Source organism: Gallinula chloropus (assembly GCF_964237585.1).
Source record: "Gallinula chloropus genome assembly, chromosome: 11".
Taxonomy (NCBI): domain Eukaryota; kingdom Metazoa; phylum Chordata; class Aves; order Gruiformes; family Rallidae; genus Gallinula; species Gallinula chloropus.
The window spans coordinates 4,533,387-4,552,589 of record NC_140096.1 but is presented as its reverse complement, the minus strand read 5'-3'; the positions used below and the strand labels follow the sequence as shown (position 1 = coordinate 4,552,589).

The 19,203-nt window shown below is 40.4% G+C and overlaps 1 protein-coding gene across 1 annotated transcript; it reads right to left on the bottom strand.

Moving 5' to 3' along the window:
* Nucleotides 1-1,436: 1,436 nt before the first annotated feature.
* On the bottom strand, nucleotides 1,437-18,541 carry LOC311195755 (cysteine-rich hydrophobic domain-containing protein 2-like; the record flags this gene model as incomplete). The annotated part of the gene is made up of 6 exons (XM_084269182.1): nucleotides 1,437-1,487; nucleotides 2,214-2,273; nucleotides 2,506-2,562; nucleotides 5,008-5,163; nucleotides 11,832-11,886; nucleotides 18,381-18,541. The coding sequence occupies 6 exons, from the start codon at nucleotides 18,539-18,541 to the stop codon at nucleotides 1,437-1,439; spliced, it is 540 nt and encodes a 179-aa protein (XP_084125308.1).
* Nucleotides 18,542-19,203: the final 662 nt, after the last annotated feature.

Here is a 19,203-nt window from a genome sequence, read left to right as displayed (position 1 = left end):
CTTGCATCCACTTTCATTTCCTTACTATTTGGGGGTTGGACTCGATCTCTTGAGGTCCCTTCCAATCCCTACAATTATCAAGTGGTCTTGCTTAGGCTAGCAGCTACAGGAAGGTCATCTGCAATTATCTCCCTTCCTGACAACAGGCACACAGGGAAGAATCCAAAAGTACTTGTGAATTCCACAAGGCATTTGTGGCTCTTCAGAATGTGCCTGAATGTTGAAATACAAGCATGAACTCTTTTGACTGGTCCACTTCCTCCCATCAGCATGTTTTGAAACTCTACTCTGGTAATTATTTTTTTCTACTGGAAAGGATGCTGCATCAACTGAGCTGTTGAAACAATTAAGTACCATCACACCACAAAAAACAGAAAAAAGTATTACTTGAGCTTTGATTTGGCTGTTCCAAATTTTGTCCTTGGTAAGGAAGATCTCCAATTATGAAGCTTTTTTTTTTCCCCTCAATCCAAACCAACCCAAAATTTGACATCCATATATTCCTAACTTTAAAAAAGGCTTTAGGATATTTTGCCAATAGCAGCTGCCACCTATCCCCCAAATCCAACTTTTTCAAAGGTGAACAGTATTTAAGCTTCCCATTTCAGATGCTACAAACACCACCTGAAATACTTTTTAAAAAAACAAAACCCCAGAAATGCTATGCAGTTTTCATCCATTTACAAAACAAAGTGCAACTGAGCCCTACACATCTGATAGTATGTACAAACTCATTATGGCTTTACCATAAAACCAGCACGTGAATGGGTCTATACAATCAGAGGGATACTAGCAAATGTGACAAATAAAAGGGTGTCGAGCTGTTGGCAATAGAATAAGAGCTATATTACATTCTGTAAACCTTGGCATACCACACTTTACATTATGCAAAGAGTCAGTATTTACAAACCCATAGTGGGTAAAATAATTAACCCCCTAATGTAAATGATGATTTTGCAAAGTGCAGGACAAAACCAGTGCTGTTGATTGCAAGTCCTATGCAAGCAAGTTATACTAAAATTATTACTACTAGACGCTTACCTGGACATTTCTACTGAGGGTTTATAGGATTGCAACATTTAGAATGATGTATAGTGATGACACAGCTTTAGGATGCATGTTTGAGGACAGCAAATATAGAAATTAATAAGGCAGCATGCTCAGAACAAGTTTAAGCAGCACTGATGTTAGGTCCCTAGTGGCAACTATATCAGTTAATGTTAAAAATTCAGAGTGCAACATAGAAGCCTCATTTAACATAAAAAAAATGTGCAAATTGTTCTCTTCTTAACAAAAGAAAGTAACGTAGCAAGGAAGAGATTCTACCGAAGACCATTTTTGAGTCACAGCAAAGTAGACCATCTTCTTTCCAAAATCATCTACAAGGCACTAAGGGTAGAAAATGACAGGTAACATGAAAGGTCAAATGCTGTTCCTCAGTCAGGTCGAAATATCGGATATTTTGGTAAGAACTCTATTAATATTACCTGTTGAAGAAGGGAAAAAGACAAGAACAGAACACAGTGACCAAAAAATTCAAACCTTCAGCACAATATCCATGCAACATTAGCTAGTACCTAAGCCTAAATATATCTGAGAGGTTCTGTAAGGAGAGAATATTTCCCAGAATAACAAAGCAGTTTTTGGTCATTTTGAAATAAGGGCTCCTGGACACTCGAATTTTTGGGATTATCATCTCTTTTCTTCCAGCCTGCACATGGAAGTGGATGAGGGAGTAACAAGACCAGAGAAATATTCTGAATTCTCCTTTCCTAAGAGGGCTACCTGTCCTGGTTAAGACTTTATGAAATTCAGAGCTAGGAAAAAAGATCCAGACAAAAAGCACACTAGTACAAAAATGCAGTATTTCTGCCCAAAGAATTTGAATCAAAGTAATTATGAATAGCAAAGGAAATGGTGAATAAACGTTAAAAGAACTATGGACTGGTGTGGGAATCACACCAACGCACAGAATCCCAGTGGGTCTCCACTATTACAAATTCCAGTCCAAGACAAGGGAACCTGCTGACAATTTCCAGGTCTCAATCTATGCCACAGCTGCTCTCAAGAACAGGTTTTATGTGTGTATGTCAAATGTGACTGCATGATGTTCTGAGAGATTTTTTTCAGATAGGTGACAGTCTAATAAGGATTTTCTCTATAAAAACCACAGGTATGTTGAATACCAAGTAAACAACAGAAGTAATACTTACGTATTCCATCATATTGCTAGTTTCACATTTCCTTTTACTCAGTTTCCAGTGCAAACCAAGCTAAGAAAATAAGTATCAAAAGATTAATGCATACAAAAGCATTTCCTTTTGATGAGTAACATAACAAGCATTAATAGTCTCACATTATTAGGATCTGGAAATTTCAGACACACATTTAAGATCAGTAATGTATGGAATTACAGCAAGACTGTAAAATTCCTATATGCCAATTATGAAAAAAAATCTTACTATTCTTAGAGCTAAAGACAACAAGCACTCTAACTTTTCTTACCTTGTGATATAGTCTGTTATTTTCCCATTCTAGTAACTTCTGAATTGATCTTCTAGTCTAAAAAGTAAGCAAAAATCGAATTATAAATGGTTCAGTAGCCAGCCTCATTCATAAGAATCTTACTATTGCATTTCTGGCTTAACAATAATTTTTTTAAAGTTAGGATTATAAAAGTAGACCCAAGAAAAATTAGAAATGAAAGTCCTACCACTTCAACTCCCCACTCCTCAACAGACCTTCTTCAGAATTAAAAAGAAAAATAAACCACCTGTGGTTTAGGACTGCAACTGTCATTCATTTACACATTAAGAGATCCTTCTGTTTAGTAAGAGATCCCTGTTTACATACCACAGCCAAGCCAACAAAGCAGAATCCTCCACGTTCTCTTGGCCAAACACTGCCCTCAATGCAGGTGGTCTACTGTCATTTACATACATGTCATTTCCAGATTTTGCTAACTGTTATCTGAATCCTGAAAACAAATCTCACCACCACAGGAGTCCAGCTCACAACAAACAGTGCCTGCATTTTCAACTCCTGGATACCAAAGTACACGACTTCCACATTCTGCTCTTTCCACAGTTTTAAGAGATGACTTCTGACTCTCAGGTTTTTTTTAAGGCCACAAAAAGACCACTGTGATCATGTACTGCTAGTTCCTGCATGGTATGCCACCAATTTCATTGGTAAATCTAACAATGGTAGATGAACTACGCTGTCTCCTTAAAAACAGACACAAAGCTATTCAGTCCCCAATGACTTAATGGTGGAGAATCCACCACTTTAAATTTTTTCAGTGACAAAACTATCCTTGAAATTAAAATATATATGTTGTTCCCTGTTTCAATTGGTTTAGTTTCACATTGGATCTCACAGTGCCTTCTGTTGCTAGATGAGTGTATGAGGACTGGCTGGGCTGGAGTTAATTTCCTTCACAGCCGCTTGCCTGGCACTGTGTTTTAGCTCTAAACAAGTGTCATTACACCACACAATATTGTTGCTACTGCTGCACAACACTGACCAAAGGGACAGTCTGTGCTATGTAATGTCCTGCTCAACACTAAAACTGGGGCTGTTTTTCCCTGAAGCGACCACTGCCCAGGAACAGGCTGAGCATCGCTCTGCTGCGGGCCACTGATTTGCCTTTGCATCACTTGGGGTTTTTCTTCCCCTTTTCTCCCTTAGTTACTAAACTTTTGTTGTCTCACCACACTGTGTTTTTTCTTACTCTTGCTCTTCTGATTCTCTCCCTCATCCTGCTTAGGGTGAGTAAGCAGGTGGCCGGTGGTTGCTTAGTTGCTGGCCAGGTTCAACCCACCTCAAAGGGAAATTAAGAACCATCTTATACTTGTGATTGTTAGAGTGATGATGATAAGAGTGCTCAAATCTACACACAGCCCCCCCCCCAGAAGTATTGTGAGCTTCCCTGCTCCTACTTGATAGGTAGTATTTGTACCATGAAGAATTGTATTAACATGACAACATCATGTGGCTGTTTGTTTAGATTTCACTAGCTCAAGAATATTAAATATGGTCTTCAAACTGAAAATATTTCTTAAGCACATCCCTGTGCAGTAAGAATGCTTACAAAGGCAGTTAAACCATGCTAAACTGAGTCCTGTAGCTTTGTCATGACATGGACTTCAGTGATTAGGAGTTCTACAACTTCACCTATTATGCCTTTAGTGCATTTCAAATTGTTTTAACATCAGTACTATTTATATTTGTGGATAGTGAGATTTGATGGCTACCAGTCTTATAATTTATATAGCCGGAAAAAGTATCTTTACATTATACCTATTCTGTATTTCCTCAACATTTACTGGTGTGATAGATCCATTCTAGATGCAAATCACAGAGGTAATTAGGATCATGTTTACTTGAGATTACTAAAGTGTTTTCCAGAATTATTACTTTGGAACTGATTACAAGAGTTGTCAGCTTTCTGTTGGGGGTGGAAGGAGGAAGTCTCTAGACTTCCTGAATAGAAAACAAATTTCTATTTGTTCTTGATAGAAACAGCACAGTAAAATATGTCAAAAATATTCCAAATAAACCACAGCTCTGAAATGTTATGGCATCTATTGCATATAAAAAAGTCATTTTTAATTTAAAATTATTGGGGGGGGGGGGGGAAGGTATGTGTGTGTGAAGAGAAGTAATTTTCACTCCAGTTCAGACAGTCTTTGAACATCACTGTCCAGTTCTGTGCTCATTTGATTCAATTCTTAGACCTTTAGGTTATCATATACTCCATCTTGTTCTTCAAACTGAGAAGAGATTAGCTATTCCTGGAACTATTAATTCAATTGGTAATTTGGTATCATTTGCTTTATTAACAAACATATTTTCTCTATTTTCTAGGGAATGGAAAACAGAATAACCTTCTGAATGCAACTGAGAGAAAAAGGGTTTGGAACAGGGATGATCCTATTAAACATTATTTAATATTAGCAGTAATTGCAAGATAAATAGAATAAGAAGAACAAAACATATACTTACTCTTTTGTTAAGACAAACTACAGGCCACAGGCTACAGCCCAGTGTGCAGCAGCAGCACAGACAGCCACAAAGCAGCCATTTTACATTGACAGGGAGATTCTTTCTTAAACAGGCATTCACTCGACTGATGCTGGTCTTGAATTCTTCTGGGGCAACCTGCAACAGAAGTGCTGAACTTCAGTGCAAAGCCCTTACAGGTGTATTTGCTCATTAATTGCCTCTACAGATTAAAATGTAAATGAAACAATTCCATTATTCATATGCTGCTATCTTCTAAAATGCAAGTCTCCCAGTGAGCATGGAAAGTCACTTTCCTGTAGCATATTCATTTGTACTGCATGCTTTGCAAAACCTTGCATTAGAAAGCTAAACATGGCTTAGGGGAACAGCCTTGTCCTTATTTACTGCACCATTAATAAATCAATTGTCCTGATTGCAGCACCCCCCCACCTCCCCCCCAAAAAAATGGAAGTAGGGGGGCATCTGTGTTGTAACATACACACTGGCTATGCTGACCAAAAGTGTGGAAGAATGACAGACATCTGGTTTCCAAGGAAACATGGGGCAGCTTCATAGTAAAAACTACTCTGTGTGTGTCTCAGAAAAAGAAGGTAATATCGTCCAAATTCATTTCATACCAATGCAAATCTGCACAGTGCCTGGATGAAGGTGGGCCTTCATCCACATAAATTCCTGAAGTGGTCCATATCAACATGAGGCCACAACAGCACTTTGTGGCTGCTTCCTGAAGTAGGGAAGCCTGAGAACCCCTGTAACTGTATTATATCCAGGATAAAGAAACACATCTTGTACAGGGTTATGAATAAAGTCTGGCTGTTGAAAAACAACTTATTTAAATTAAGGACTATTGAGCAGTGCTTACTCAAAATAGTATTTTCCATACACTGCCACTGCAGAGCCACAGTGGAAAGCCAGGTTTTCTGTCAGAAATAAGCTCCTTTCTCTGATAGCACTGTGTTTCTTACAAGGAGTGAGAGCACTTACCTATCACATACCCCAAATCCCTCATCTCTCCACAGAGCCTCAGTAACTTACACCAGACAAACACGGATTAGTTCTGACACCGAGGTGGCACGCTCAGCCTAACACAATGCAGGGTCTGAACACACAAAGCAGAATAATCGGATCCAGCTTCAACAGACTTGACCAGTCAGTCACAGCAACTCCAAAGAGTCTTTCCTAGCTACTTGCCATGCTGAAGAAAAAAACCCTAGACTTCATCTGTATACAAAGCTGTGCAACTACTACATAATCCTTTCAACCAAGCAAGCCCAACTCTCTTCCATTTGATTCCTCAAACAAGGGTAACAAAAACAAAAGCATTAATTTAATGACAAAGACTCCATTCACCAAAGCAAAACTATGGGACAGGAAATGGAGAGGATCTGATTCTGCTACCTCCATCTCTTCACAAGAGCTAAATTCATTAAAACATTGCAGGAAAAGGAGTAAATAAATACATCTGTTTCCTGGCCATTCAGATCACCACGCAGTATACAGAGGTCATCTGGGCTTGTACACAAGCCAGGCCTACAGTTTGTAATTTAAGAACATAATTTAACATTGTGATTACTTTATAGCTGGAATTATTAAGTATACAGAAAATACTTATTTTGCAACTATACAGACTCCCTCCTCTTCCCCCAATATCAAATAGGCTTTCTTATAATTATTCTTACATATACAACTGGAGAAAGGATTAAAAAAAATTTAGACTGATTGGAACATCAACATTTAAATATATTTTACAATGACCATTTGAGAAAATAAAAAGAAAATAACAGAAAATCCCCAGAAATCCTGTGTATTGGGACATCTGCAACAAACAGCACAACAGAAAAAAAAAATCCAACTGCAATGTGGGAAAGTAGCCTGTGCTTGCATGTGTCTGCAACAGAAGGTTTTACAAACCCTCTGCCAATGTCAGCTCTTGTATTTAGGATACCACAAATATCAGATGTGTTTAATACCTTCATCTTCAATGTGGGAACAAGTTTTGTGGCAAAGGATGATTGGGGTGTTTGTAAGCAGCATGAGTAACACTGTACAGCTTCTGCAGTCAGATGTACTTCAAAGTAAACAGATTACGTCCATCAACCAATTAGCATTCTCAGCTTATAGGGAAGGTTACATGTTCTTCACATTTAAACTCTCTTTGAGAAGTCTTTTTGAGACTTGTACATATATCTTTGTTTATTTGAAAGAGAAAATAAGTAGGGTTTTTCTCCTTGACCCCACTAATACTTTTGCAATGAATCCCACTAAGAAATGAGAATGTTCCCTTTTCCATCAGACACAAAGTTTGCTGGACCTTGACAACTGCATACCTTGACCCCAAAACACAGCTGTACAAACCTGCCAAAGACAATGGAATTGCACAGCCCAGAATTTAGTTTAACGTGAACAAATCTTATCACCAGTGATAACATCCAACATGAAAAGAAGTCAAACAGATGCTTAGAACACAGCTGGCAGAAAAATTTGGAAACTAGTCAGAAAGCACTGGGATGGTGGATTCCCTATTTCATGCTGCTTTCAAGGGAGCTGCTGTTCACATCAGGTTCAGTTTGATGCTACTTTACAAGGATGCTGAAGAGCTGTGTTTCCTGTAGAGCACTGCACTCAAATGGCTGAGCTAGAAAGTGGCTTTGGAAGCCACCAAGAGACAGAGAAAATTCCTACATCAGAGATTTTGGAATGATGCTTCCCTTGATCCATATATGCATTATGACAGCACTGCTACCACCTGCTTGTGCACCAAATAGTGTCATGTAAAGACAAATCTCTTCACTGCCACATAAGATGAAATTTCTTAAGATGGTTTTGGCTAACACAAACCACTGGATATATTTCTCCCTGTAGAAAATGTAATCACAGTAAATATTTCTGCCAGTCAGTGATGCTTCATTTGAAACTGAAGGAGCTGGTGACCAAGATAAGCCTCATTCTGTGATAAACAAAAGCAAAACACTGTGGTGCTGCTGCTCTCAGTTTACTGCTCAGTAACAGTTAAGCATTGTTACACTGTGACAAAGAACAAATATCTGCAAATAAAATAACTCTTCTAATTTAATAACAGCATGGCATCCAATATAAACAGTCAACACAATGTTGTTGATCTCCTGGCCTAATTTTAAATCTTCCCTTCCTTGCAGGTACAGATACTGAGAGGTCAACATGAAAAGACTGAAGTATTTCAAACAAGCAGAGAATTAACAGTGCCTCCTGCACAAAGCAAGCTCCCTAAGAAAGTCGAGTTTTGAGTAATTTTGGAAAGTGTCTTAAGAGATTTTCTGTCTGGGTCTTGAAAAGAATGAGATAAGCACATAGCTCCTGGCTGTGCAGTACACCTTGTAAAGAGACATTAGTTCCTTTTAGGTCTTTAAGGGAGGGAAAAAAAAGACCACACATAAAAGGAAAGGAGGGGGTGTCATAATATTTTACAACAGGATGCAAGAGAATCTACAAACACAGGAAGAGAGCAAGTAAAGCCCAGCAGGCCTGATCTTCCCCTTCAATCATCATGATCACAAACCCTATCCATCACATGTTGCAATGGGCTCACAATACCAAGAGCACGTTTTATGGCTTATGTTTCCCTGCATTGCACAGTAATCTTGGTATAGGACCCTTATTGTTTTAAGATCAGAACAGGAAACTCCTCTTTCTTCCTTAAAGTTCACTGTCTCCATCATTTTCTTGTCACCTGGAGCAGCATGTGCTATTGTGCCATGTATAACAAAGAGTATTTTGTTAAAAGCTTTTAAATGCTTGTTTTTAAAGAATTAATTATCCTAGAAAACTGTAGCACACAGATTTTAAATTCAGCCAGAATTTAAATTCAGGCTGAAGTCCAATTACATTATTAAAACTTAAATATTGCCTCTGTATGAAGTGTAGTCAGATCTTTCCCCACAATACTCAGCTGAAAACAATGCGCTGTTCGAATGCCTTGCTCCGCATTTATAAACCAGCTGGAGCTTGTGTCTCATCCTGCAAGAGGAGTATCAAGTCAATCTTACTGAATGAGCTAGGCCCAACACTCAACCTGATATTTACCTTTCCTTTATTGTTTTATTGTCTATGTTTTATGCTCAAATATACACATTCACATCTCCCCTCACCCAAAAAAAAGCAACAAGCATCAAGATGTCATTACACGTGTCAAAATAGTTCACAGTAACTATCCAGACTCTGCAGAAGACAAGAGGTGAGGGAGATTGGTGAAGAAAGAGGGGTAATTCAGATTTTAAAAACTGAAAATTAGCAAAAGGTTTACTGTCACCCTAAAGTAGATGGTTAAACTGAGGCTCAGGATGCTTAAGTAAATTCCTGAGAATACACAGTGGCATAAATCCAAAAGGCCAGTGCTTCTGGGAGAGAGGTGCACAGGTAGGTAGCTGTGTTGGACAGATCTTCATCCTACACTTAAAAACCTAAGTCTTCACTTGCATTTATGAAATAGAAAATACCATAGAGAAATCCATCCACCCCACCTAATGGCTTCCCCTTTTACACTCTGTAAGCAGATGGGATATATTATTAATGTCAATTCACTGTGGATAACAAAGCCATTAAACACTGACATTCTGAGTGAAGTATGACTACACTAGCTGGGTACTAATGCAAGTTCACAGTAAACTTTTTAATTGCAAACTGCTAATATAAACAGTCACTGTGCTATTCATAAATCATGACTTTATGAAAAGTCAAAATGTGTATTTTAAGAACAGTAAAAATTCTTCAAGTGGTGTATCAACTGACTACAATGCTTATTACTGTGAATTATTTATCAGGGTGTTTGAAGAAAAACAACTTACTGGAAAAAAACTGATCTCATTTTCAATAGGGATAAAGGTGATTGACTGCCACAATCACTGGAAGAAGCAGGTTATTTATTTCTTGCAATTAAGGTATTATATCCCAAAAAACCCATACCTGTGGTTTTTAATGTCTTTCATGGCAGCATGTGGCAGGCAATAAGAAAAATGTGTTTACTACCTCATTTGATTGGCATTTGTTCCTCACAAAAGGGAACTAATTTATTTTCAAAGTCTTTTTACTGAGAAAGCACCTCAAAACCACATAGGAGAAAAAGATAAGAGGATATCAAGATTTTCAACAGAAGCAGCATACCTATATACAGCAAATCCCTGCTTATGTGATTTATGCTGTCAAAGATTAGATCTACAGAACAAGTAGAAAAAAGGAACTTCCTCTTTCCTCTCTTTGCTAAATTAAGTCCAAGCAGTCAAATGAACTTTAAATTAAACTTTTGTTCACTGTCTATTTAACCAGAAGTACAATCAAGTGGAAAATCTGACAGGCATTGATGCTTGTGTTAAAAGTGCAGGCTTGGGGGGTTGTTTTTTTAAACACACACACAAGTATATTTTAGACACAGGGAGTTATACAATCAGATTACATGTTATAATTTCCTGCTAGGTATTTTCTACAGTTTTACAACAAACAACAACTGGACTATAAATGAACATAAAAACTGTTCAAGTACTCTGGCTTTTCAGTGATCAGAAAGAGCTTTGCAGAAAAGAACAGAGCTCAGACATGCAAGGTAGTGAATGGTGCTATTGCCAGCCCTCACATTAGACGTGATGGAATCAGTAAGCCTCTCCCTTTGGAGCTCAGGGAGGTTCTGAAGCAAGGCCAGAGTTCCCAGGCTGTATTTACCAAGCAAAGACTTCAAAGAGCAATCTGCTTTTCAACTGCACTGCTGTCAAAAAAAGCTAGACAAATTCAACAGAAATACACTCTGGGGTGACAATGAAGGCAAAAACCCCAGGAGACATCACCCAGCTGCATTTCTGTATGTTGTACATAACATCTACTACAGGGCTGCAGAGGTAGTGTAGCTTTATGGTATGACATTAGGGAAAGTAGTAAAGAGCCAAATAAACTTACTCCTCACAAATCCTGAAAAAGATACACAAAGCAGATATAACATGAAGCAAAAGAAAGGCACTGAAGAGTGAAACAGCAGAAAGAAAAAATCCAAGAGGAAAAAAAAAAAAATCAAAATTTAAAAGTCTAAAAGGAAAAAAAAAAAACCTCACAACCCAATTACAAAAAAAATTCAGGGCCATAACCAAGAATTTGGTTGCAAGATTTCAGGAATAGCTGAATATTTATTTCACTTGGCATTTAGTAAGATGACAAGACTCCAGAGAAAGCAAGAGGCTTGCTGCCACTAATTTTCAGAACTAAACAACTATTATATTCCTGAAAAATTACTGAAAACACAGTAACATTTTGTTCCTCAAATCTTCAGATAAAACAGATTCTCTACCAGAGATCTGTCTAAATATAAACTCAAGGCTTGACAGACATATTAAAGACAGTGGTCCAGTATTTGAGAATTAATTCACAGAGGAGGTAGCACAAACTCCAGATACCTATAAAGCAAGGATTAAGGGAGTCTCACCTCCACATAGATCACCTGCATGAAAGCACTACATTGAGTGGTTCCAAAGAACATTTATCAATATGGTGATAGGTGCTTTATATATATAAATATATATATGTGTTATATACATATATATAAAAAACATGTTGAGCTTTTCTGTGTTTAGAATGTCAATAATGATAGCAATCACTGCAGATCATCTCATTTCAAAGCACACTGCAGGGACTGGTCATCAGCCCTAGTTTATACAGGGCAGAGTTAATTCACCAGCCTCTGGTGCAGCACTGGCCTGCACTGCATGATCACAAGCATGTATCTGTAACAGAAACCACTGGACCCACTGATCTTGCCATTTAAAAGAACAGTTTAATCTCACACTTACCTTCCCTGTCAGAACAGAAGGAAATTCTGTATCAAACTTGTTGCTCAAGCCAAACCTTGAAAACAAAAGAGACAAACAAAATATATTCCACCTAACTTATTTTGTTTCCCTTAATAAAAAAGTAATAGAGTTTGTACTTTAAAAATCCTGTTAATATCTTTTGCCCTTACATTTCTATTATTTCATGAGTTTTCAATCTTAAAAGTTTATATAACATCCTGTGTATCTTCATTACAGGTAGTGAAACCTACAGGGAGCTAGACTTTGCTGTAATCCTGCATTACCCCTGGCTCCAAAACCACATGAAATGTCCAGAAAGTAGTGCTGGGCACCAGCAGGATACTGACAACACAGGCTGACTTGACTTGTTTTATTTAAACCATGTGAGTAGACAAGAAGTTAACCGAGTTCAGATGCTAAATCTGCTAACTTCTGCAGAACAACTCTGATCTTCCATCTCCTCTGCCTCAGTTCTCAGTTCTCTCATCTTTACCCTTTGCAATTCACTAATTTAATATAATACAACAGCAGCTGGCCTCACAGCTACAACCTTTATGTTCAAAGCTTAAGTTTATAGAGTTAAATAGACTGTATATATCATGTTCAAAGTCAGCTCTGCTGAACTTCCTCCCCAGCATTTTTGTTAAAAGAATAATAATTAAAAAAATCACAGACAAAATGCTGTGAGTGCAAATACATTTAATATTGTCATATTTATTGTAGAAACAAGCCTTCTGCAGAGAGAGTATTTGCTTTGAGGCTGAAGTACCCATTACTGGTCACCAGTACTCCTGAAATATCATCCATCCCCCATCCCTGTACAATATGCAAACACTCATGTGTACAACAGAACTATTGCTCAGGTACCCAGACCTGGCAATGTCACTTGTTTAGAAGTATGAAAATATATAAAATAAACCTCAAAGAGAAGCATAATAAAGTAGTTGTGCTGTCTTTAGAAATCCAGTAAGCTGTTTAAAATGTTTGTCAGCAATAGTGGTGAAGCTCAATCGAGTTCTTCAATGGCAAATTTCAGTCAGAGCCTTGTCTCCTGCAAACGCCAGCACAGTGAAGCACTAATTGTATAAAGTATTTTTAAAAACTGAAACCCCAGTGAGTAGATCTTAACTGAAGTGCTTTTCAACCTTTCTTTCTCAAGTTGTTCTGAGCAGTATAACCAGCGAGCACCTCTCTGTGTCACACTTGTTTCATTCAACATATTTACACTTCTAGAAGCGAATGCAAGTGCACTGAACACCACACAGCACAGGCTAGCACTGCATACTCAAGTGAACTGGAAAACCAGGATGTTAAATTAGTGCTACAAATAGTAAAACCAGTAAGATTTTAGGGAGGCATAAAGGTTTTATAAGCATGCCTCAATTCTCTCTGTGTGTAGACTGGCAAGTCAGCTTTTGCGACTCCTGCTCTTGAACTGAAATCTTCAAAGTTTAGTTAAACTGTGTATTTAAGGAAGCTTGAAGAGCAATGAGATAGTCTTTTTGGACATTAAAAAAAAGACTCCCTATACATGAAGCACATAGATAAACCTGCTGTGAGAAAGACAGACTTTTCTGTGTATCTGCAACGAAACTACCCGAAATGATCACAAAGTTGTAGCAATTAAACAAATAGTAAATTAACTGCTGGAAAGGTAATGGTGCAGAAGTATTTACTCTACCTATGTAACAGACTGACTTCACTAATCATGGCAAAGGTGTACCTAGCCCAGAACACTGACTCTTAAGGAAACAGAAAAGGGAAGAAACAACCGAATGACAACCCCCCCCAGCATTTCCCTGAATCTCTCCTCTCTTTTGACCTTCAACAATTCATAGCTCAAAAATTCCTAAGCCATAGTGTGTTATCTCTCACTGGTCTCATATACTGACTAAAATTGCCATTGCACCACCGATTTCCATATAGAATAACATAAGTTAGTGCTTCTGATTTAGATCTATAAAGAATACAAGGCCACAATACATTTTTAATTTGAAGGCTGATAGTGTAACGAAAGATACTTAAAACCCCAAACTTTTATCAGCTGCCAAAACATTCTACTCGGTTGTAGCACCTTACAGAAACATCATTGCACTGACACCTGCAAACAGCAAGAATATAAAAGGTTTTGACTCTTCTGAAAACAGGACTAAGCTGCATGATACCACTACATTCAGTCAGCACCACTGATGGCATTCAGCAGTTTTACTACAGTGTCTCAACATGTTTTACAGACCATCCTTGCAACGATTTACCACATAGGTCAGAAACATTAAACTCCTATTACAGGGTGGGGAATTCAAGAACCAAATAAAAAAACCTAATTATTTTTTAGAAATATTAAAGCAGAATGTTGTGCAGTCCCACAGCTTTGCAAGTACTAAGGTGTTATTAGAATATTTAATGTAAAACCTGAAGTCTTTGTTAAGAGATTAGTAACTTCATTAGACCTACAACTGACCAGTGATATAGCATGACCTGGTCTGTAAAGTCTTCCAAAATTCAGTACATTTAAAAATCATTAAGGAAATTAAGTTCTAGTCCTTTAAATAATTTAAAACATCGGTTGCTGGTGATTTATTTCTGGGCTAGTTCTCTGGCTCCAAAGACTTTCCAAAGTCTAATATTTAGAAATTCAGCTAAGTCACCCAGTTGGAATTTTCTCACTGATGACAAACATCTCTGAGAGCAAAGCACCACTGCCTACAGACAACAACACTGGACCTGAACTACAATGACCTCACTTTGCAGCTCTCTCTGTCCTTCTTTCCCTGCTTTAATGTATAGCATCACGCAATCCTGTCATCTTATTTTCCCTCATCTGTAAGGCGGACAGAATGCAACTTCTCACAGGGAGCTGTCACCAGATATAACAGATGTAATTTATGTAGGATAACAATCCTGCATAAATTAAGGACTGAAAGTTGCAAACCCCAGCTGCAACAGGTATCCCCTTATAAAATTCTTTCAGTTACTTTGCAAAGCCCAAGTACCTACTGTCTCCTGTCCCCAGAACTGGAACAGGAAGATTTGGGAAAACATTCTTTTATCTAGAATAGACATATTTACAGGTGCTTTATTTTTTTTCATCTTTTGACTTCAACAGCCCTTCACTCTTGTTTATGCCACGGCTGTATTTATAGATAGTAATCGGTCTTACTAGACTCCACGAGCTAAACCCGTTTAGCCAACTCTCGCATGATCAGGCTCTGCAGCCTCCTTTCAGCACAGCTCCTTTCCCCACACCTAATCCAGGTTAGGTAGAGCAGATGAACTCAAGTCTTACACACTGTTCTTTATGAGGAATCATCTTAGCTTTGTGCAGCATTAGAGAATAAAGGAAGCATTCATCAAGAGCCTCGAGCTGAAATCTCCTTCGTCACTTCACATTTCTCTTCCTAGTCCAGGACCTTTACCTGTGAAGCCAACAGAGCTACTGAAGAGCATCCTTACCCATGGATGATGTTTTGGAAAACTAAGGTGTTGATAACTAGCAGAAGGCTGAGATCATTTGCTATTTTAAATATGTGAAATCTGCTACTTTAAATACGTGGAAGACGGAGTAATAATCAAAAGTCATCACAACAGAGAGCACCTGGCTCTTCCCCAATTGGTGACAATGTGCTTTTCATTAGCACCTGGACTGTGGATCCCTGGGGGACTCCTAAAGAAAACATAATGGAATAATAAAAGTTAACTTCTACACAAAACTAGGTTTGCAGACTTAAACAGGAATCACAAGCTGCATATAAGGGTAAACATATGCTAATGGTTATGTCATTACCTCATTCCTGTCCATCCACATGGACTTAATGAAACAGAAAAAATACACCAGATAAAAAAAAAAAACTTATAATCAAGTTAGAGTTTGTTTACTGCTCTGGTTTTGAAAGTCACTGCTGTTGCTTTAGGAAGCATATGACTCAGTTTTCCCTAAAAATGTTTATGTTGAGATATTTGGATACACCAACCACAGTCACACTGACTATGCAAGACACAGTGAACAATGGCTTTGTAACTCATTAAAATGGGATTTCAGAAGCAAAGAAAAGGCATTTAGTAGATCCTAGTAATTTCTCTGTGCTAAAATGCAAAAGCTTTCTGAAAACAATGCTACCAAGTTAATGTTTTTTGAAGAATCTTCTGGAGAGAAAGTGTAAAAGAAGATGCACTAAATTTTGCTGTTTCTACACACATTCTCTCTCCCTGTCTGCAAGTAAAATAAAACACACAAACTTTAGATGATCACTCTTACCATGCACAGGAGCAAAAGGGATGGTGGCCACACTGTCAGTGCAAAAAGGAAGACCCTGCTAAAAACCCTCAGAAGATTCTTGGGACTCTGAATTTAGTACTGTTGGGTACTGCAGTAGAACCCTGCCAGGGTCAGCAGCTCACTGACACAAGGTCATCAGATAAAAACTGTCACGCAGGAAACTAATGCACCATTTGAATCCACTATCTTGGGAGTTTTGTAAGAGGACTGTACATGAAAAGCTGGACCAGAAAATGACCCTGGAATTAAGAGAATTATCCCTTCTCTATGCACAGAAAGTATCCAAGAAGGCCAATTTCAGATGAGGAACAGCAGGTATCTCAAACAAAAATCCAAGGAAAGCAGTGGCTTTTTAAAAATATCTGGGATTTTGGGGGTTTGGTTGTTGGTTTTTTTAATAGTGTGTCTGACTTGTCAGGACAGAAATTTTTATCAGCAATGTTCGAGACAGGATCAGAAAACAAACCCAAGTATTTCTTGATGACGTGTCTCACTTCAGTAACTAGAACAGGCTGCTTCTGAAGCCAAGTGATTTCAAAAGCAGCAGCATGTGTGTGATCAAAAAGTGACAGAATTTAAGAGCTGATACAGACTAGCCAGAAAGTCTTTAGGAAGCAAAGTAATTCCCATTTAATAAGGAGCCTAGAATAAGATACTGTAGCATCCAGGGTTTATTTGCATTTTATTGATAACATCTAATAACTGTTTTTCTTAATATAAGGATACTTAAAACTACATCATGAACTGACAAAAGCTGCCTTTTACCATGCAGTAGTAACACTTGTTACAGGAAGAAAGCTGGGAAGGGTGGAAGAACAGGAAAATAAAGTGGATGGAAATTCAGCTCAAGCAGTTACAAGGGCACGTATGCTAGCTTACGACTTCCACATCACTTACAAGTATTGCTTTCTTTTGATGCAGACACCACAAGTTGACAGAGCTCTTGGAGATGCTCCTGCCCATTCCCAAAAGATGCTGGAGCCAAGAAGGAACTTTAAGGAACATCACTATACACAAAGAGCATCACAGCAAACAAAGCAAATAAGTGTGTTAACATCTTTTTTTTTTTTTTTTTTCCCAGTTCAGGGCTTAAAACCACATAACTAACAAGATGAGTATGTGGCATTCTGATCATTTTGGTCATGTTACATCCCTCCTTTAGGCAGGGCACATGCTATTGGGGTTCAGGACAGAAATTCCATCAGCACAAACCAGTACACTGCAGTGTAGCCGAGTAACTATCCACTGGCACTACCCCAATGCAAACCAGGTTTAGACTTACATGACGGACACAGTTATCAAATCCAACTTTAGTTCTTTTAGGGTAAGAGAGCCTTTCCCACCCAGTGCTTTTTGCTGCAGATCACACTGCGCCTAATTAGAGAGAAATAATGGTGCTTTTTTATGCAATCCAAAGACAGACCCAAAGCAAAACAAGCCTGATGGAACTCTAACACAGAATCTCAATACCTCCCTCCCTGCCAGGAAAACGGAACAACCACCAGCTAGTTATGGGCGTGCTTTGTTACAGCAACTGCTCCACTTGCAGGAGCGGGAACATTAAGATCCCCAAGAGTAAACACTGCACATGAAGTCGCAGAGTTTGCTCATCTTCTGCCCCAACTGTCTAAACAAGCAGCAAGCGCTCTGGCTCACGATGCGTTCTAACGATAAAAACACTTAAAACCTAAGCCAAACTCAAACTAAGTTTGGACTAGATAAGACTCCAGTGTGCCCTCTGTGCAGTGGGGGGGGGGGGCTCCACGGCCCGGCCGGGGCACAGCGGGTCACCCTGGCTCTGCCTGAAGAGCGGCTGAGCCGCGCACCGGGCGCCGTTCGCTGTGCGCCTCACGGCTCGGCTGGGACAAGTACGCGCAGCGCTGTCAGGGCGGAACAGCTGCCGGCGAGCCCCAGCTGTTCATTCAGGAGTTGAGGCTGGCTGGAGCTTCTGGGAAGCGGGAAGCGTCCCGTTTAACAGGTTAAAGCTCCTCTCCGGGAACAGGCGGAGGGGGGAAGCGGGGTCGCGGAGCGTGGTAACGCGGGCAGCCCGCGTCCGCGGGGGGAGTGACTGGGGGCAAAAAGGGACGCGGCTCAGTCCTCCCCGCGCCCTTACCCCCTCCCGGCACCGCCAGCGGGCAGCCGTGTCCCAGCAGCGCGGCGGTACCGGCGGCAGCACGGCGCTGCCGCCCGGCCTCCCCCGCCCCACCACGCCACACCACACCACACCGGCCTGCCACGCTGCCTCGCCCCCGCCGCCAGCCCCCACTCCTTACACAGTGATGTGCCCGGCGCCCCGTACCGCTACGGGATCCGGCGCGTCGCGGGGCCGAGGCAGCTCCTGGCTCCGCACCACAGGCTCGGACTCCTCCTCCTCCTCCTCCTCCAGCTCATAGATAGTGTCGAAGTCCGCCATATTGGGGAGTAGTACACTCATCTCAAGCCCACCCCCCGCGCGGCTTTGCCGCGCGGCTGCGCACTGCGCGCCGGTGGGCGGAGCCCTGCGCTAGCGCCGGCGGGAGGCCGGCGCGCAGGCGCACTAACGCCTCAGGAGGCGTGCGCGTGTCGGTGAGGGCGCTGAAGTGAGCGCGCCTCGCACCGGGGGATAGTTCTTCAGCCTCGCCCCTCCGGGCGGGAAGATGTCGGGCTGCCTTCCCGCTGCAGGAAGGTGGGAATCCCCTGCAGCTGCTGCGGCCTCTCAGGAGGCGGTACCGGCCTGGCTGATAGGAGGCCGCCGCCGTGCCTCAGGTGCGCGCGCCCCTTCCCGCCTCACCGCGGGAGCAGCGCGGCTCCTCACACTCGCCCCCGGGGCGGGAGTGGCGAGGGTGCTGCCTAGGGAAGGAGGGGGCGGCCCGCTGTGCTCCTCTCAGTTTTACCCCTGCTCCAGGTGTGTCTGTGTGGCGGTTTTAAATAAAAGCAGCTGGGTAGATACTTTCCCCTGTTCCCCCTCTCGTTGCTCCTCGCTCACTTCTGGAGCGTGGCTGAGGTAAAGGTGGGAGAGGAAGGGGTGGTTCTCATGAGGAACGGTGTCTGGAATCTTCTCGAAGCTTTGAGATGGTTGAGCTTGGTTGGTTTGGGTATCGAGTTCTGGATTAGGTA